General features: G+C 33.8%; 1 protein-coding gene across 1 annotated transcript; it reads left to right on the forward strand.

The window, feature by feature from the left end:
• Positions 1–510: 510 nt before the first annotated feature.
• LOC132743590 (zinc finger C3H1 domain-containing protein-like) lies at positions 511–22,068 on the forward strand (the record flags this gene model as incomplete). Its single annotated transcript, XM_060732122.1, is given in 15 exon segments — positions 511–1,095; positions 6,477–6,632; positions 7,655–7,752; positions 8,339–8,509; positions 9,975–10,104; positions 10,565–10,944; positions 11,740–11,842; positions 12,617–12,687; positions 16,938–17,813; positions 18,401–18,517; positions 18,883–19,032; positions 19,166–19,281; positions 19,970–20,144; positions 20,649–20,843; positions 21,403–22,068. Coding segments are annotated over 15 exon segments (3,813 nt in total), but the record flags the coding sequence as incomplete, so codon positions are not given.
• Between the last annotated feature and the right edge of the window lie 93 nt (positions 22,069–22,161).

Raw genomic sequence — 22,161 nt, forward strand, 5'->3', positions numbered from 1 at the left:
CGCCGATTTTATAGTTATTTCTGTTGTCACTAAGATGATAATAAAATAAATTATCCTTTGTTACGCAAATGCTCCTTTCATATCAGGCCATTCGACGTGGTCTTCAAGTTAGTCAGCTGGTGGAAGAAATTGTTTGTTAATATTGATAGTTTTTATATAAAATAAATAATAATAGATATCATCGTTGAAATTTTGTTTTTGTTGTTAATTTTTATTTTATTTCTTGATAAGTGTAAACTTACATTTTAAAGCAAAATAAATAATAAAAAAATGGGGCCGGGTTGACCAGAAATAACATTGGTTTTGGGCCGGGTTGACCAATTTGGGGCCGGGTTGACTTGGGGCCGGGTTGACTTGTACCGTTCTGACATAATGATATATGACTGTATCATTCTGGTGAATTCAAAGTGTTTTACTAAAGAATATGTAGATCTAATTATAAGCGAAAATATTTAGTACCATTCAGCCGTTTTAAATGGGCGCATCGTCTTTTAGATTTGTGAAGCCTGCTTTCTATCAATTATCACATGAACTAAAAAAAATGACACATTGAAAACCAAGAAAAGAAATTATTTTGCAATATTCTACTTTCGCTGCCAATTGTGTTATTTAATTCTTTACAATGAAAATGCTAATAGATAATTTATTTCTTAGTAATTGCTTAGTTAACAGACGCTAACAAAGTTATGGAGAACCGTCAATCGAAAGAGGAAGGCGAACTTTCAGATGAGGACGAAAACGGCAAAAGTAAACAAAATTTCAGCGTTTCAAAACTGACTGGTAATTCTAACTCACATTTAAATGGTGCTACGAACTTCAAACCAAATTCTGAATTTGGAAAGCTAAGTAGACCTGATCAATACCACAAATTTAAATCACATGTTCAACAAACACAGTCATCAACCCATGGCACTTTGCCAAATCCAAGGCAAATTTTACCACAACCATCTCCTCTACCTCACAGTCACAAGAAAAAAGAGCAGGAAAGAGCTTGCATTGTCATTAAGAATAATTCCGCAGTCAACTCCAATCGCAACAGAAGAGAATCAACAACAGATGCCTCGGAAATATCATTGAAATCTCCAACGTCCAAGAGTATCCTTTGAGTTTAAGTCAGTGTAAACTTGAACCTTGTTTTAAATGTGACAAAGAAAACCAAGGTTGTGTAGGTTCATCTCCATTTAATCAAACTTAAGATACATCAGTAGTATTCAGGGCTTATCCGGAAGGGCGATTCAGGCGAAAACTTCGCCATGTATATTTCCATTTCGCTCTCACAATTGATCAAAGAGAAGTCAACATCGCCGATAAAATCTTAATTCCCAAAGACTAATTACTTGGCGATGTAAAGAGCAGAGATTGTATCCGCCCATATGACGACTGCTAATTATCATTATCCAATCAGAGCGTCGCTTTATACTACCCTTCTACCTGTATGCAAAGCGATAGACCGCCTACTCTAAACAGTAAATAGTGAGAGCATCAGCCCGAAACGGGTAGTTTTGCGAGTTTAATACGGGATTAGGCGATAATTATAGATTGTTTTTACCCCGATCATCTAAACACGTGCATATCTTCCCTAATTAAACGCGGTGTTTAACCCGAGTAATGGCGATGTGCAATGGGTTTTTCACGGCTATCTCAAAACTGTTAGTCAATTAAAAATAATCAATTTCATTAATGATCAGCGACCGGATTAAAAACTTAATCATAGTTTTGAATGATTTCAGTCCAATAACATCAATTTTTACTGTAAAATTGTTGTCGCTCACGTCATGGCTACAGGGCGAAATGCCCAAACCTAGCAGTAAAAGAAAGTTGCTGATTCTGATACACCTACGCGAAAATTTAAGAAAGCCAATTCGCAAAAATCTTACGATTGATATGTTGAAAACAGTGAGAGTGTTTGACATTGTTATCTTTGTAGAAATGCCAAATTTGACACAGCTTATGCACGTGGGCACGACATCCCGGAAAAACTACGAATCATGATCGGCATGCTACATATCGGTCGTATATCATGTGTACATGTATATAACAACAAAATTTGTCAGGAAAGAAGTGTTCTTATAGTTTCAATATATATATTTGTTTTAATGTCATAAATATGACGCTCAGATTAAGATTTATCAATATTGTAAATTTCAAAAAGCATTATTTATAAAGATATTACGAGTTAAACATTTCATGAAAATAAAGGGAGGTAATTAGAAATTTATTTTCTATAATTTCTCAGTCAAATTTTTCAATAAGAAATGAATGTATATAATTTTAGTGATCAAATATAATGTGCACAAATGTTTGCAGTACATATTTTACATATTCTTCGATGTTTGAAAATTGTTTTATAAGCATAATTATATGCACATAAATGTGACATTACAACATACAAGATCATAAAAGAATTTCTGTAATCATTCTAACAGAATAGACAGATATTGTTAAGCAATATCCAATGTAACTTTATCTTCTATTAAAAGTGAGGAAAGTAATAATATAAAATTAATTTATTCATCATACTTTTTCTTACACATTATTATCAATAAATCTACATGAAAATATATAAACAAATATTTAGAGAAAGCTTATAAATAGCTGATAAATAGATTGTGTTTATATTATAGTTAAAGGATTTATAGCCATGTATGTTAATGCATACACATTGAGTTGTTTCCCTTCTCCCTATTTTTCGCGAGGAAGTCACTTCTCCCTAAAATTTCCCCCCAGGATGAGCCCTGAGTATTGTAATGACAACCTTAAACATAGAATGTTAATAAGAAAAAGATTCAAACAAGTGAATTACATGACAATGCATTTAATACATCATTCCAGTCTAATTCCAGCATTTAGATATGCAATAAATGCATTTAATACATCATTCCAGTCTAATTCCAGCATTTAGATATGCAATAAATGCATTTAATACATCATTCCAGTCTAATTCCAGCATTTAGATATGCAATAAATGCATTTAATACATCATTCCAGTCTAATTCCAGCATTTAGATATGCAATAAATGCATTTAATACATCATTCCAGTCTAATTCCAGCATTTAGATATGCAATAAATTCACATGACAGTAAATTCAGTGACATCTTAAAATAATGACCATCTTATGACAAACATAAATCAATACAATAGAATATAGACATACCAATATATGGTATTGACTCTTTCCCTCACATTACAACAAACCTCCTTTCACACGTGATATTAGTCTAGATTGCTGCAAAGTTAAAATATCAATAAAGTGTACAGACAGAAATAATGTGCATATTATTTCAAGTTAATTAAATAAAGAGTTAATGAATATTACCCAATGTCGCCATTCTAATTTTACATAACTCCACATAAGTAAATATCAAAATTTACAGTAAAGTATTGAAACAAATAATTTTATCAAAATGGCAACTTTTTTTTTATAAAGAGTAAACTGTAATTAATGCACAGTTCAACTAAGCAAGTATAAAAACAGAATAAAACCAAAAGTTACAAACTATCATAGAGTTCCATGGAGATCCACAATCCGAAGAAATAAACAGCTATACCATAACATTGATGTTCGCCCTCAGAACAACCGTGACCAAACTGAGGTATCTCAGAACTCCGGCTCAACAGTAAAAAACAATTGTGTACAACAATACACAAACCATTTTTAACCAATGAAAGCAAAGCTTCTGGGATAAACAACTGAACACAATGAAACGTAAGGAACAAACAAGAAACAATCCAAATAATGATTATTATCAACTTCCTGTATAGAACTTCCGGTAATCGGTATAGCTAAAGTCCGTCCAAAGTCGGTATGGTTAAAGTCAGTACACCCATAAACACTTCTGATATGAACTATGTAAATAACCGAGGTATATCAAGTAGAAAAAATACAAGTTGTTAACCTTATCTTCTAAAAAAATCAATATCTCTTACGCTAAAACAAAATAAGCCGTTTTTAAACCGCTAGTTTGATGTGATTTAATGTCCTATTTTAAAATTTATTACACCAATCGAAAGCTTTTGATCTTAGCTTCGTGATAGTATGACTATATACTTCAACACATCTTTTGACATAAAAGTATTTATATAAACTGTTAAACCTACATAATTATGATTTATACAGTGAGATAGGCAATTTTTTATGTTTACTGAAAAAACTACTGATAAGAATAGGTTCCGAAAGTGTTAATTTATATCGGTGTATAATGTATTATATTAAATTTCAGTTGTTTAGTTTCCTGTGACACACCTTATATTGAATGGAGCTCTTTAATTTGCTTAGATATCATGTTGCTCTAAAACACAACTGATTAATGGTGATATGGCAAAAAATATTTAATTTGACAAAAGACCTCCCGTTAAAATGACTTGGCGGACAAAAGCCCTCGCGTGAAAATAATAGGGCGGACAAAAGCCCTCCAGCAGCAAATACATATATGTATAGTTTATATTTTCTTTTCAATGCACTTAAAAATGTAGTTACGAAAATTTTTGTTTTCCATTGGCATAAGCATGTTTGTATGAGCTTGAACACATTCCTGAGAGACATCTGAATAATTTGTGCTAAAATCTGTAAGTTCATATTTATCCACGTAGATATGAAGGATTAGTTAAGATTAATAGTAGAGTAATAAATGATGAAAAGAAGTTAAAATTATCTAACTTAAAAGTTATTTAGACATTTATAATGTGCCTTGTAATGAGTCAATTACTTTTAAAAGTGATCTTGTTTTTAACGACATTCATGTAAAAAGTTACCTCGTTAAACATTTCAGGAAGGTATATTCAGAATAAAAGGTGGTTCTAGCTCATACACATACTTAGGCCAATTGAAAACAACAAGAAATATATGTAACAATTTTAATACGTTGAGTGCATTGAAAAAAACACAGGTATTCAACATACATACGATTTATTTATTTTTGTTACGTAGGGTTTTTGTCCGCCTTGTTAATTTCACGGAAGGGCTTTTGCCCGCCCAGTCATTTTCATGGGAGGGCTTTTGTCCGCCCTGTTATTTTCACGGGAGGGCTTTTGTCCGCCCTGTCATTTTCACGGGAGGGCTTTTGTCCGCCCTGTCATTTTTTGACTGGAGGGCTTTTGTCCGGGAGGGTTTTTGTCTGTTTCCCAAAGCTGCTGCTTATTTTATTCTTTTACAGTTTACAGTAAAGATGCAATTATATATATATATATTTGTTTTTTTTTTTGGTAGAAGAAATATAGCTAGGCATTTTTTCCATGTTGGATATTATCAATTTAGACTTGAAAGTCTACTCAAAATGACTTCCCATACAGTCATTTTTGTAACATGAAAATGATTCATGTAGTCAAATGACATAAGAAAAAACTGGTTTGACTCCTGAAAATTTTGGCCAAAGAGTCAATGACTCGTGAAATTCTGACCCTACTGAGAGCCCTGCTTCAATGTTAAAGTTTTGCTACACATAAAATCAGGATACATTTTTACTACATTAGTACATAGCATTATAGTTGCATTGCTGTTGTATTATAGGTCTACATTGTATTTGTTAAAATGTATACAGAGTTTGCACTAAAATATATATATATACATGTATATGACACTGACATGTATTGCTAGTTCTATTGTTTTATGACCACTCAATGTTCCAGTTATATGAGTGGCGGGAAGATAATGGACATGCACATTATAGTATAAGATAGTTTAAAGTTTAAACATAATACATGTCATGATGTATACAATAAACAACAACTGCAATTTTTTTGTGAAATTAAGGTTTAAAATTACATCATAAATCATATTTGAGTTTATAATTTCTGAATGCCTGATATTTTTCCCGACTTTAAGTTTCAAAAAGTGTCAGACATTCGGTCTTACATACCATGGAAATCTGTCAGACCAAAATGAAATCCGTCACTTGAGTTTGTATTTCTAAGACACTTTTCGGTTTTAATATTTTCGCCGTAAAAATTCCGTACAGCACATTTTCACCTCATCCATGGCGTACACCAACAATTCACGGACCTGCTTCCATTTTTCATTAAATTTCTCTCAGGTCTATTCTTTTCCTCCTTTTTCTGCTGTTCTGCGTGCACCTCTGACATAGATTTTTGTTTTTTCCCAGGTTTGGCACCTTTATCGACGCCATTTTGAATACATGTTACTTGGATAAAAGCCGGACAGACCAAACGATACGGAATAAAGAATTTTTCACAGTAACAAGCCCGACCAGGCTACTGTATTTTGAGAGGCATTATAAACAATTGTTTTGAACAAATGAATCATGCTAGTGAAATGTCTTTTGGGCTAGTGTATATTCCAATCTGGTAGTCTAACCAGCCTAGTCGATTCAAAGCCTAATTTCTTACACTGTTTAAATAAGCTTTAAATTAAAAAATGTATTTCTTTGAACAGTTAATTTCTTTGGATTCTATTTTTATATTTAATATCTAAACAAATTGTCTCGAAGTTCTCTTTCTTTATCCTTAACAATATCCTAGTATGGGACAACAGAAAACTGAGGACCTCAATGGATAAATATAAAAAAGGCACAACAAATGACGGGGATAGCTACCAGACATTATTGCAACAGTATAAAGATATTCAGAGACAGCCAGCTTGTATTAAACACCCATTAGACCTTCTTCATGAGCCAGGTAGGTCAGTCAGAAGGCAGGGCCTTTTCCAGCTATTTTGGAAAAGGCTTTTTAACCCATTACTTCATGAGCATTTTGTGAAAAATGGCTGTTTTCATTGAAAAGTCTCCCGTTACAAGTTCAAATTGCTATAATGCTATAAAAACTGCTTCAACACTAATCAAACTTGGCACAAATGTTGACTGGACCATTGCCCTTGCAACAACATGCTCAGCTTAGGCTTTAATTTTCTGTTACCATGGCAACGAGGGGGCATCTCAAAATTGCCCAAAATCACTATTTTGCGTTGATTTTTTCCATCATAATTGATTTCAAAGTGCTGCAACTTCTCAATGGATGGAGACAGTGTCAAATGCTTTTCAGCGTTGGTTACACGTTACCTTATGATCAATCTGGGGTCATTTATAGCCTCTCACAAGTCCAAAATTTTCTTGGCGATGAGGGGGACTCCGCCCCCCTTCAAACCCCCCCAAACAGAAGGGGGCACATCCCCCTTCTGGCAACCCCCTGATGTATCTTTTGGTTGGGGGGCCGCGCCGAAAAAGTGGTCACTTTTTTTAACAACATTTCTCAAACAAAAACAAGTGTTAAGGGCCTAAATAATGCATTTTTCACCATTTGAGACAACAAAAAGGGGGGGGGGTGAAAAAGGCGTTAAAAGGCGTGTATATGAAGTAATGGGTTAACATAATTTCTGAAAAAATTATTCAACATTTTGGGAATTTGAGAAAATTGAAATAATAAATAAATAAAAAAATACCTTAAACATTCAGGCTACATGTAAGAAAAGCATGATATTAATTTAATTGGCTTACAGGCTATAAAGAAAGTAGTCCTTAGAGATATATATAGGATGCCAGTCTAAAGATACAGTCCCACAGTCACATCCTGTAACCACACATTTGAAGCTGCTAGACTAGATAAAAAAATGATATTTATAATTTAAATTATATTTTAACATTGTCAGCTAATGTATTATGTAGTTGTAGCTGCTGTTATATGTTTTATATGTACATTGACAGCCGCTACTGCATCGGTTGAGAAAAAAAGATTGACTTCTGAACAAGTAATTGGTGATACTGCAGAATCTGTATTAGAGAAACAAGTTGAAAATATAAAGGTATTACTTTAAAATCTTTATTCTTAAAAACAGACATTTTACAAACTACATTACTTTAAATCAGGCAGCTTATGTTTTACTTTAATTTGTAAAAATAATTTTGTTAATAAAGTTAAGGTTGAATATTGGTTTGCAATATTATACATGTTTTAGCTACATATACTGATGATCTCATATAGTCAGCAAAGTTTTACCAAAAATAATATAGAATTGTACAAGACACTCCTAAAATTAAAATTCATTTAAGAAAATCAAATTGAAGTTCAAGATTTCAGATCTTTAAACATAATAAGCTGGCTTAGTGCAAAAGGGTTGTAACCCATATGATAAATAGGTGGAGTTACAACCCTTACGCACCAAGCAGTTGATATATAATTATTGGTCATCGAAAAAAAATTCAACATTTTGTAGCTGCATAAACTGATGATATAGTCAGCAAATTTTTACCATGATCAATATAGAATGGTACAAGACACTTCTAAAAATAAAATTTATTTACGAAAATTAAATTTCAGTAGTTCAGATCTATAATTCAGGCTTTTAACATATACTTTATCATGAATATTTTCAAATGTTTTATTTGCAGGAAGAGACAAAAGAAGATATTGGTGATGTAGAGGTCCAAGATGAGGAATTTGATGATGAATTAGATCTGTTAGAGTTACGTCGTAATGCCCTAGCTTCATTATTAGCTGAGGCGAGGGAAGATGGTGAAACTGAGGAAAGTGAGAACTCCTCGCACGGAGGGATAGTAAGGGTGAGTTGTGGATCTTTTATGAGCTCCATACATGAATTGATAGTAAGGAAAATAGGTGGATCTTTTATGAGCTCCTTACATGAGGGATAGTAAAGGTGATAGGTGGATCTTTTATGAGCTTCATACATGAGGGATAGTAAAGGTGAGTTGTGGATCTTTTATGAGCTCCTTACATGAGGGATAGTAAAGGTGAGTTGTGGACCTTTAATGAGCTTCATACATGAGGGATAGTAAAGGTGAGTTGTGCACCTTTAATGAGCTCCATACATGAGGGATAGTAAAGGTGAGTTGTGGATCTTTTATGAGCTTCATACATGAGGGATAGTAAGGGAGATTTGTGGACCTTTAATGAGCTTCATATATAAGGGATAGTAAAGGTGAGTTGTGGACCTTTTATGAGCTTCATACATGAGGGATAGTAAAGGTGAGTTTGTGGATCTTTTTGAGCTCCATACATGAGGGATAGTAAGGGAGATTTGTGGATCTTTTATGAGCTTCATACATGAGGATAGTAAAGGTGAGTTGTGGACCTTTTATGAGCTCCATACATGAGGGAAAGTAAGGGTGTGTTGTAGATCTTTAATGAGCTCCATACATGAGGGATAGTAAGGATGCGTTGTGGATCTTTTATGAGCTTCATACATGAGGGATAGTAAAGGTGAGTTGTGGACTTTAATGAGCTCCATACATGAGGGATAGTAAAGGTGAGTTGTGGACCTTTAATGAGCTCCATACATGAGGGATAGTAAAGGTGAGTTTTGGATCTTTTATGAGCTTCATACATGAGGGATAGTAAAGGTGAGTTGTGGATCTTTTATGAGCTTCATACATGAGGGATAGTAAAGGTGAGTTGTGGACCTGTAATGAGCTCCTTACATGAGGGATAGTAAAGGTGAGTTGTGGACTTTAATGAGCTCCATACATGAGGGATAGTAAAGGTGAGTTGTGGACCTTTAATGAGCTCCATACATGAGGGATAGTAAAGGTGAGTTGTGGATCTTTTATGAGCTCCATACATGAGGGATAGTAAGGGAGATTTGTGGACCTTTAATGAGCTTCATATATAAGGGATAGTAAAGGTGAGTTGTGGACCTTTAATGAGCTCCATACATGAGGGATAGTAAAGGTGAGTTGTGGATCTTTTATGAGCTTCATACATGAGGGATAGTAAAGGTGAGTTGTGCACCTTTAATGAGCTCCATACATGAGGGATAGTAAAGGTGAGTTGTGGATCTTTTATGAGCTTCATACATGAGGGATAGTAAAGGTGAGTTGTGGACCTTAAATGAGCTCCATACATGAGGGATAGTAAAGGTGAGTTGTGGATCTTTTATGAGCTCCATACATGAGGGATAGTAAGGGAGATTTGTGGACCTTTAATGAGCTCTATTCATAGTCCATCTGTTGCCAGGGCAGTGTCAATTTTCAGGGCAAGAATTAATCTTTTTGTCATTTTTATTTTTAGGCAAGTGATGAATCAAGTAAAACCACAAGAAGAACATCTCGTGAAAAATCATCACCTAAAACATTTCAAAGACCTTCTAATAGAGATGGTTTGTCAAAATCACAGAACAGGAACAAAAGCAAAAATGATGGTAACAAACTGCATTGATTTCTTTTGCAATTTATAGCATAACATTATTGATTCATTAAATAGGTAAGCTTGTGTGAATTGAAAGTTAAGTTTCATCATAACATTGTTGTCTAGTTTGGCTTAAACATAGAAAATATTGCCTCTTACTTGATGATCATTTGTTGAAAATTTAAAATAACTTATTACAGATTTTATAATCCCATCATATGAAGGCTGTCAATTTTGAGTAACCCATTTACACTCTTCCAAAAATTAGAATGTTGATGTTAAAATATAATTTTATTCTTGCTCTCTTTTCATATTGATCAAATGTGTTACTTCTCAAATTATTCTATACCTGATTTCATTTCTGTTATATGATAAACTTTATGTAGATGATACTTTAAAATTGCTTGTAAATCATACTCAAGTAATTTTTTTTCATAGGTTATTTACCTTATTGTACTCCTTGGAATTTTCAGCAAGGGCTCAGAGACACTCGAGGTTTTTACGAGCACGGACACCTGCTTTACGATCTTACAAAACAAGCTCATTTACTTCACGTAGACCTTATAAAATAGATGACAGAACACCAAGAAAACCCATTCCATATACTAGAACTAGACAAAATAGCTACCCTTCTAGGTCAAGTATTAGTACCGGAAGATTACGGTTGAGCAGCAAAGAGGAAAGACCGGTCACTCGACGTAACTCGTCAGACAAAAGAAGTTATCTAGCAGATTCAAATGATATACAGAAGATACTTAGTCTTGATGACCCGGAGGAAAAAATTGCTAGACTTCTGTCTATGCTCGATAAAAATCTGTCAAAAGAGTCGGAGAAAAGAGCCTTGGATGTGAAGGTAGTTGTTTTTGAATGTACCTTAATTTTAGCTGAATCTATTCTGTTTGATGGAATTTTTGTATTTGTACATGTATCTACTGTCTATTACAATTGGAACACGTTGTTAGTTATAAGGTGAAGAAATTGTTAAAGTATTCTAATAATTTTTATCAATATGAACTCATTTTTGGGCCTTTAAGTTTTTTGGGTGTGTATTATCTATTTAAAATTTTGTATTTCATGATGTTTGCATCTTTTTAAGAGGCATTTAAAATTCAATTCTAGCTACTTCAAATTCTAGTAAATTTCCGGAGACCTTTTGTAAGCTTTATAAGGAAAGGAATTGGTGTTCATTTTTCCTCTTGAGTAAAGCTTGACAAACAAGTGCTTTAAATGTAAAAACTACTTTTTTATCTTCAATGTAACTTATAAGTATGTTTTATTGTAAATTAATATAAACCCATCAATGGTTATAGAAAAAGTGAATTTCATGATTTGAATCTTATATAAAATGAGCCGCGTCACGACAAAACCAACATAGTGGGTTTGCGACCAGCATGGATCCAGACCAGCCTGCGCATCTGAGCAGTCTGATCAGGATCCATGCTGTTCGCTATCAGTTTCTCTACTTGTTAAAGGGTTTGTAAGCGAACAGCATGGATCCTGATCAGATTACGCGGATGCACAGGCTGGTCTGGATCCATGCTGGTCGCAAACCCATTATGTTGGTTTTGTCGTGACGCGGCTCAAATGTTTCAATATAAAATGTTTCAATATGTTCTTCACTTAAACACTGTATTCTTGGTTAATCAAGGTGAGCTCAAAGACTATAGAGGGTGTCGATTCAGAGCCCACACATGACAATTATGAAGAGGTAGAGATGGATATAGACAGTGATCCGGAATCAGCCCCTGCTGGTATATATATTTATATATCTTCTTATTCTATTATATCTATATCTACAAGACATTGAAATTGTATTTTTCAAGGAAAGTGATAAAATTCTGCAACTTTTTTTTATAGGGGATTTGGTTTAAAGTCATACCAACATATAAATAGAGAATGCTATGCTAATTTCTGATATTACAAAATTTATCAGGCAAGCCAAAGAAAAAAGAAGGAGAGGCTCATTATTTTTGTTCCAAGCCTGATAAATTTTGTAATATCATACACTTGATTGGTATTCTTTTCATCATGTTTCATCAACAAAAGTCAATTTAGTGACATGATAAAAGGTCGTATTGCAAATCTTTAGCTTCACTGTTGGAGAAAGGCTTAAGGAGCCCTTCCATCTATTTTGTCAGGCATAAGTTGTCCTTATTAATAGAATCATCTATCTTAAGCATGCAAGCTACACAGTTTCATTACATGAAAGAATTCAAGAATTCATTGAAAAAAGAACCAACTGCAGTGATAGACAAATGATTTACAGTCAATTGCCTTAACCTTTTAGCCATAGAGGCTCTTTAGATTTGAGGATGGTTTTTATTTTAAATAAAGGAGGTTTAAAACATGCATGTAGTTAGAAATTCTAGCTAATTTTTTTGGCTTTTTGACAAAGCTAAATGATTACCAACTCAATTGTTGAAGAATATCCCAGACCCATTCATGGTCAACTTCTTGCTGGGGAAATTTTGTAATATAAATATGGAATTCATAAAATGGTGAATTTGGGATTTCTTATGTTACAGCTCCTGTTAACCCAGTTGAAGAATTGCAGTTTGAACCGGATTTCTACAATGCTATGCAACCCATGTATATGGTAATACAAATGCAATACAAATTATTCAAAAATTTTTAACAATTTCTTATATAGCATTTCAAGATTTGCTTAATGTGGAAGAAATGTATCATTATATACAGTCTACTACACTTATAACAAGATCGGTTTATACCAGGTTCCGCTTATAACGTACATTCTACTGTGTCCGGGCCTTTTCCCTTCTATTAATCCTTCCATTCTATACCGTTAATAGCGAGGTAGTAAATTAATTGTAATTTAGTTGTCAAAGAACCAGTCCTGTATCATGTTATACACAAATCAAAAGCATTGTTCAGACAACCAAAGAATAAAAAAGGAAAATATAACATTTATTATGATGTGAATGTGTAGATTTCAATTTACTGTCTTAAGAGTTTTTGGCAATAATTATGCCCCCGCCATGTAATGGCCGGGGCATATAGTGTTACCCTGTTCCGTCATTCCGTCCTTCCGTCCTTCCGTCCTTCCGTCCTTCCATCCTTCCGTCCTTCCGTCATTCTGTCATTCCGTCATCATCAGTTTCCGTTCATTATCTTAAGAACGGTTGGGCACATTCAACTCAAATTTGACATATGGATATGTCATGAGAAAATACAGGTCAAGTTCGAATTTGGTCATGGTTCGATGATTTTTGGCAGAGTTATGCCCCTTTTACTTTGAAAATAATATGAAATTTCAGTTTCCGTTCATTATCTCAAGAACGGTTGGACACATTCAACTCAAACTTGACATATGGATATGTTATGAGAAAATACAGGTCAAGTTCGAATTTGGTCATGGTTCGATGATTTTTGGCAGAGTTATGCCCCTTTTACTTTGAAAATAATATGAAATTTCAGTTTCCGTTCATTATCTCAAGAACGGTTGGACACATTCAACTCAAACTTGACATATGGATATGTTATGAGAAAATACAGGTCAAGTTCAAATTTGGTTATGGTTCGATGATTTTTGGCAGAGTTACGCCCCTTTTACTTTGAAAATAATATGAAATTTTCAGTTTCCGTTCATTATCTCCCCAACGGTACAACACAATCAACTCAAACTTGACATATGGATATGTTATGAGAAAATACAGGTCAAGTTCGAATTTGGTTATGGTTCGATGATTTTTGGCAGAGTTATGCCCCTTTTACTTTGAAAATAATATGAAATTTTCAGTTTCCGTTCATTATCTCCCCAACGGTACAACACAATCAACTCAAACTTGACATATGGATATGTCATGAGAAAATACAGGTCAAGTTCGAATTTGGTCATGGTTCGATGATTTTTGGCAGAGCTATGCCCCTTTCACTTTGAAAATAATATTAAATTTTCAGTTTCCGTTCATTATCTCCCTCAAGGTACAACACATTCAACTCAAACATGACATATTGATGCGTCAAAGTAATGCGCAGGTCAAGTTCAAATTTGGTCGTGGTTCGATGATTTTTGGCAGAGTTATGCCCCTTTTACTTTGAAAATAATATGAAACTTTCAGTTTCCGTTCATTATCTCCCTCAAGGTACAACACATTCAACTCAAACGTGACATATGGATGCGTCAATGGAATGCGCAGGTCAAGTTCAAATTTGGTCATGGTTCAATGATTTTTGGCAGAGTTATGCCCCTTTCACTTTGAAAGTAATATGAAATTTTCAGTTTCCGTTTATTATCTCCCCAATGGTACAACACATTCAACTCAAATTTGACATATGGATATGTTTTTGGAATGCGCAGGTCAAGTTCAAATTTGGTCATGGTTCGATGATTTTTGGCAGAGTAATGCCCCTTTCACTTTGAAAATAATATGAAATTTACAGTTTCTGTTCATTATCTACCTAACAGTGTTACATATTCAATTTTAATTTGACATATGGATATGTCAAAGGAATGGGCAGGTCAAGTTGGAATTTGGTCATGGTTTGATGATTTTTTGGCAGAGTTATGTCCCTTTCACTTTGAAAATAATATAGATACATCTTAGAAATAAGCAGTTTAAGTTTGAATTTGGTCATGGTTCAATGATTTTAGACAAACTTATCTTTCCTGAATGTTGGAAAAATTTTGAACTTTCAGTTTCAGCACTCATTCTTTTAGCCATTATTTTGGCTACAAATATGCAATATGCTTTTTCTAACGGTTAAGACTGAATAATTTCAGTGCCTTGAACGTTGTATGGAAATGGTTTATGTTAACATTGAAAGGTTTTAAGGGCTTTGAACTTAAAATGAAAAAAAAAAAATTAATGCACCATCTGAAATTTTGGCTGCATGCGGGGGCATCCGTGGCATGATGACACATTTCTAGTTGAAGAACTATGTCACCAACATAGAGCTGAGTCAATTTTTAGAACATTGCAGTCAACGAGGCTATACTGTTTTTGCCAAGTTTTTATATTGCAATCCCTGTAGAACGTATTGGACTTTTCAAATGGTTTAACTTCTTTTCACCAGAAGTGGCAAAGTCAATTGTCTGTTTTGCCCAGATTGTCTGACAGCCTGTATAGAGAGGTGAATTTTTATGCCCCCGCCATGTAATGGCCGGGGCATATAGTGTTACCCTGTTCCGTCCTTCCGTCATTCCGTCATTCCGTCATTCTGTCATTCCGTCATCATCAGTTTCCGTTCATTATCTCCCCAACGGTACAACACATTCAACTTAAATTTGACATATGGATATGTCATGAGAAAATACAGGTCAAGTTCGAATTTGGTCATGGTTCGATGATTTTTGGCAGAGTTATGCCCCTTTTACTTTGAAAATAATATGAAATTTTCAGTTTCCGTTCATTATCTCCCAAACGGTACAACACATTCAACTCAAATTTGACATATGGATATGTCATGAGAAAATACAGGTCAAGTTCGAATTTGGTCATGGTTCGATGATTTTTGGCAGAGTTATGCCCCTTTTACTTTGAAAATAATATGAAATTTTCAGTTTCCGTTCATTATCTCCCCAATGGTACAACACATTCAACTCAAATTTGACATATGGATATGTCATAAGAAAATACAGGTCAAGTTCGAATTTGGTCATGGTTCGATGATTTTTGGCAGAGTTATGCCCCTTTTACTTTGAAAATAATATGAAATTTTCAGTTTCTGTCATTATCTCCCCAACGGTACAACACATTCAACTCAAATTTGACATATGGATATGTCATGAGAAAATACAGGTCAAGTTCGAATTTGGTCATGGTTCGATGATTTTTGGCAGAGTTATGCCCCTTTTACTTTGAAAATAATATGAAATTTTCAGTTTCCGTTCATTATCTCCCAAACGGTACAACACATTCAACTCAAATTTGACATATGGATATGTCATGAGAAAATACAGGTCAAGTTCGAATTTGGTCATGGTTCGATGATTTTTGGCAGAGTTATGCCCCTTTTTCTTTGTAAATAATATGAAATTTTCAGTTTCCGTTCATTATCTCCCCAACAGTACAACACATTCAACTCAAATTTGACATATGGATATGTTTCTGGAATGCCCAGGCCAATTTCGAATTTGGTCATGGTTCAATGATTTTTGGCAGAGTAATGCCCCTTTCACTTTGAAAATAATATGAAATTTACAGTTTCTGTTTATTATCTAACCAACAGTGTTACATATTCAACTCAAATTTGACATATGGACATGTCAAAGGAATGGGCAGGTCAAGTTGGAATTTGGTCATGGTTCGATGATTTTTTGGCAGAGTTATGTCCCTTTCACTTTGAAAATAATATAGATACGTCTTAGGAATAAGCAGTTTAAGTTTGAATTTGGTCATGGTTTAATGATTTTGGACAACCTTATCTTTCTTGAATATTGGAAATTTTTTGAACTTTTTGTTTCAGCACTCATACTTTTGTGGAAATGTATGTATAGCCATTATTTTGGCTACAAATATGAAATATGCTATTTTCAAAAGGTTAAGACTGAATAATTTCAGTGCCTTGAATATTGTATGAAAATGGTTTGTGTTAACACTGAAAAGTTTAAAGGGCTTTGAACTTAAAATGAAACAATAATTTGTGCAAACAAATTTGGAACTAAATATTATAACATCTGAAATTTTGGCTGCATGCGGGGGCATCCGTGGCATGATGACACATTTCTAGTTTCAAGAATTAAATTTATAAAATTTTAAACAGACACGTAAACAAATGCTTCAGTCAGTACATATAAGTATGGCAATATAAGATTTTGCCGGCCCTGTTTTAACTAATAAAGTATGTCAGTGTAAGAAAAGAAAGATATGTTATTCAATTTTTCAGACAATGCAACCGACTTATGAAGGGTATGATCCTGCTATGGGCTGGTCTATACAAGGTCCGTCATTCTCCGATACTGCTATACATGCGTCAGCCTCTCAACCACAGCAATATCCTCCCGCGCCTTTGATCTCATTCTCCGATTCACACATTTCCATGATGCCATATAACACGGCCATGTTTCAAGATATTAGTAGACCCTACCAGTTCTTGGATCAACATTCCCTACAAATGGTTCCCGATCAGATGAGCGGGTTAAGAGACATTCTGCCGCCCCCGCCACCTCCACCGTTGCCGTGTGAACCGCCACCAAATCCGCCATTACCTCCATCAGACTCCCCACCTCTTCCAACGTGTTCCCCTCCACCGTTACCAACAGAGAGTCTACCTCCGCCTCCACCAGAGGGCGATAGTGAGTCACATGATCAGATTCAATTTATGAATAATTTACCAATGACAAACACATTCCAGCCTAATCAACAGTATATGGCTAATTTAAACTTTAATAACAGTAACAATGACTTAAATGGTCATGAGGATCAGGATTATCGTCTCCGCGGAAACATAGAAATAAATCACGACGTCAGTCATCATGGTATGTCGGAGTCACGTCTGTTTAAATTAGCTGGATACAGTCCAACAACAATACCAGACAGCTGGAATTCTAGAAATAAGGAAGTTGTAAATTTAGATAGGAGTGGAGAGTTTGGTAATTTAGCAGACGACACTACAGGAATTGGTAACGAAAGGCGCCCCCTGGCGGTACCAGAGGTTGTTACTGAAGAAGAAGATGATGGGGAAGAAGAAGAAGCCATGCTTAGAGCACATTTGTTACAGTCTATGATGAAAAAAATGAAAGAGAAACAAAAACTGCTTGAGGTTTGTATATATAACTTTTTATATATACGTTGTATTTTGACATTTTCTTAAAAAGTTGGGTGCCAGACAGTATGAGGGATGTTGCACTTTTTCATTATCCTTCATGTACAGACTGAATCAAAGCGAGTCTGCAATTTTCATGTAATTTTGCAGATTTTAATGCTTCTGAGGGATCACTTTTTCCCCAGATTCTTAAAAAACACAGTGTCATTGGTCTATTTAAGTTTGTTGTTTTAAGTGATTAAGGTCATTTAACAAATAGGAAAAGGATTTGAATGAATCAAATAGCTATATTTAAACTCATATGAAAATCAACTTATTAACATTTAAGGGATTTGTTAAGAATTAAAAAAAAAAGTTGAAAAGGAAATTTCTTGATGTAATGAACTACATGTATTTTAATTCTTTAAAAGATTTCACAAGTCTGCGGCTAAGTTATTTTGAAAATTCATTATATATAATTTTTTAAAGACAAATTGTAAAACAAAGTATTCTACCATATAGTCTTAATAGTTATTTTCAAAGATATAATTATTTATAAGGGAATTTCAACAGTTAACAACATTGTCATTTCTTTTGAATTTCAGGATGCAAGTAGAAGTGACAGTTCTTTATCAAGAAGCCAGTCTCCTAGCTCAGTTCCAGTTGTTAGACAAGCTAAACCAATACCACAGAAACAAGCTTACAGTAGAATTCATATGGCAGTAAGTTGAATTTACAGAAAAAAATTTCATCAGATCAAGGCAGATGATGGTTATTGTTTTTATCATGTATATTGATCTCTGAAGAAAACTTTGACCTCTGCCATACCATCTTCAATTCATTTAGATAGAAATGGGTTTTATTCTAACATTTCAAAAAACTGAGCATGACCCCAAAATGATTGACCTGCAAAGTCAGATTTAAAAAATATGATGCGACTGAAACAGGAGCATTGTGTTTTATGAACATGTTATTATTTAAACATTAAATTTTCAAGGTGTATTTTACTTTTCCTCAAGAGCTATTTGATATTTCACTCAAAGAGTGACTTGTCATTATGATGCTAATATAAAAATTGATATTGTAGAATTTGCCAATTCATAAGCCTGTGATTATCAACCTTGGAGAGGACTCTTCAGATGAGGAGGAAGAAAAGTCACAAACAGCGCCATCTGGTGTACAAAAACTACTCGGTGGACTTGATTCATTTCTAAAGGAGGCTAGACGCTCAACAGAGGTATTTTTATTAACAAGATTTTGTAATGGAAACTCTACTTACTAGCTTGATGAAATTCAATATCATATTTTTCTACATTTAGATTTGTTACTTGAGTGGCAAGGTATATTGAAATAAATTGTGTTATTTCCAGACAACTGGTGGTCAGTCACCAAAGAAAGTTGACGCAGAGAAAGTATTAGAGATGAAGAGGAGACAGGCGTTGATGTCTAGAGTAAGACAGGAGGAAATTAATCTTCTCAAACAAAGGTCTGTACTTCTTTGGAAATTTCAGCCCAGACATAATCAGAATAAATATATAGCTCTTTTTCGAACAATTAGCCATGTAGTTTGTACAATGTCTCAACAATTAGCATAATGTTTTATATTGATTAAAAATTAAGGTTGTTTTATAATTGTGTTCTTTTTCCAACATGTGCAATTATCTCATAAACAGAAAACAGACAAAATAAATTATAAGCAGATTTTATCAGAGCTTAGGCACAAGTAGATCTCCAAATAACTAATATACACAACTTAAATGTCTAAATGAGTAATGTAATAAGTCTAACAGATTGACAGTTTGACAGGTTATCTGCCATATGACATTTATGTGAGAGACTTAAATTCTTACTTTAAAATGTAAAAAAACAACAGTTTTCTTAAATAATTCCTATACAAATTTAGTACTATAAACATGTTTACATAACAGTGTTCATAAATGATTTCTCAACCCATTTAGTAAACAGTAAACTCCACTTATTGCTAATGTCGCAGTCGGGACTCATGTTTTTGTACTTGATTGCCTCTAGGATAATGATATCCGGATATAATGATATAAATTCAGCGGTCCGTCTGAATATCATTATGAAAGGAGTTTACTGTATTAGAGATTATTATTATTATTAGTTGATTATGACAAAAACTTTTTAATGATGATATTACATATATATTTCAGTGAAAGTATTACAAAAGACCAAACTTTATTGAAGACTCTAGTGAACCAGGCATCTAAGTATCTACAGAATGTAAAGATATCTGAAGCAAAGGTTAAACAGTTAACGGAACAATTAGCAGCTGCCGAGAAAGTTGCCACTGCAAATAAAGACAATCTGGAGAAAGCCAAAAAACAGGTTGGTGTCATTCTTTTAGTCATTATGAATTCTTGTTAATTTAAGTATATGAAATTTGTTAAGCCATCCAGTTGGCATACATAATGTCAGTGGTTCTTCTTGGGTGCCTAAAAAAATACATAGCTGCATTTGTGGTATTCCTACACCAATGAAGTTACAGCAAGGGTGCAACTTAAATCTCGCAAAAAAATCAACTTAAAGAATTTTTCATCGTTGTCTATCCTCTACAGATTCAAAGTCTTACATTATATTTGGACATTTCTTTGTATGAATATATTCGTAAACCTACTGCTACAGGCATACAATGGTTATGTTGGGAATAAAATGTTGCATATGTGTTGCTTATTCACTTGTTGTAAAGGGTTATGTTCAATTTTTTATAGTCAAATAATTATATTTATAAACAAATGAACAAAGTTTTCAAGGATATGTTTGCATTTGATCAGTCCCAAACAAATTGAGGTTCATGACATAAAAGCAATGATTTTGTTGTTCATATTTAAGGCAAGGTTGGTTAAAGACCGACTGTTAAAGAAGAAGACAGAGTACGAGACTCTACAGAAGGGTTTGATAGAAGCTGGGCGTGAGTTACACTGTGCCGAATATAAGATTGGTGCTCCTCAGCCTGTTAGAAAGCGTGTTGTACAATCTACAAATCTACCTCTAATCAATTCACAATCAGAGAACAGACCCATAGTGGTGAGAAAAATTAGCACACTAAGCATTTATATTTATAAATATTTAATTAATTTTTTTGGGGAATGTCACTGACTTCCTGCCATATAAAATTGCTTTTACCCAAATTTAAGTTTCCCTGGGTAGGTCTATGAAACTTTTACAGTTTATCCCAAAGTTTGATGTATTAACTGTTTATGAATGGGTCACCTTTGTTCTGCTATGAAACAAAAACAAAAGTGCTTGCGCCCAAAATGATAGTGGTTATCTCAGTATAAAGTAAGATATTTGATATTTACTACATGTATGTTGATATTTGAAATTAAGTACATGTAAGTTGAGAATGGGTACGTCCTTGGTTCTTGTTTGTCTTGGTCAATATTATTTGGCTTGTGGTAGAACGTCATGCAGAATTGCATGATCAGTCCAGAATACTACTGAATTGATAGAAATAGTAGCTTCCAAGTTACATAACTTAAAAAATATTCCAAATTTTCACAATTAAATGAATATAGTTTATGTTTGTTAATAAAATTAAATCCTAAAATATTAAAGTCTAAATGTTATCACCTATATTTTACAGACTAAACCTGCTGGCAAGCATACAATGAAAGAGAATATGACTGTTACTATAAATAACCCATCTATCGGACAAATTACAAATGTTCTTGACAATGACCTTGTGTCAAACTCTGAGCAAAAAGGAAACGTGATGGTCGCCCCTGTCACAGAATCTGTAAAACAGTCTAGAAACATGAACTCTATTCATACACAGAAACAGTCTTTACTTGAGATGAAGGCTTTGCTGGAGAAACAAAAGAAATTGGAATTAGAACAGCAACGGAAGAAAAGAGAACAGATACTGAAAGCAAAAGAAGAGAAAAGATTAAAGATAATGAAACTCAGAAACGAAATCAAACTCGGCGAGATGAAGTTGAAACATGCCGAGATTGATAAACAGAAAGCTGAGAGGCTTAAGAATGAGCAGAAAGATTTAGCAATGAGTAAAAGCGTGCTGAAGATGGAGAAAATTGAGTTAGGATCGGATCCGATTGATTTGACTGATGAAGCAAATGAAAATCTAACTAAAAGACGCAGGTCTTTGTTAGAACTGAATCCAAGTACTAAGCCTGATTTGAAAGTTAACACAGAATTGATAAGAAGTAAATGCAGTGAAGACACAACTGATAATATATTTGAAATTGCCATACCAGAAGGGAAAAATCTGCTGAGGATTCTTAAACTTCAGGTGATAATATTATCTAATATTCCCATTTTGTGTCTGCATTAGTTTATAAAATGATAAAACTACATGATATGTATGTATAACTTTAATTTAATC

Source organism: Ruditapes philippinarum, unplaced genomic scaffold (assembly GCF_026571515.1).
Source record: "Ruditapes philippinarum isolate M1 unplaced genomic scaffold, ASM2657151v2 ctg3138_1_1_1_1, whole genome shotgun sequence".
NCBI lineage: Eukaryota > Metazoa > Mollusca > Bivalvia > Venerida > Veneridae > Ruditapes > Ruditapes philippinarum.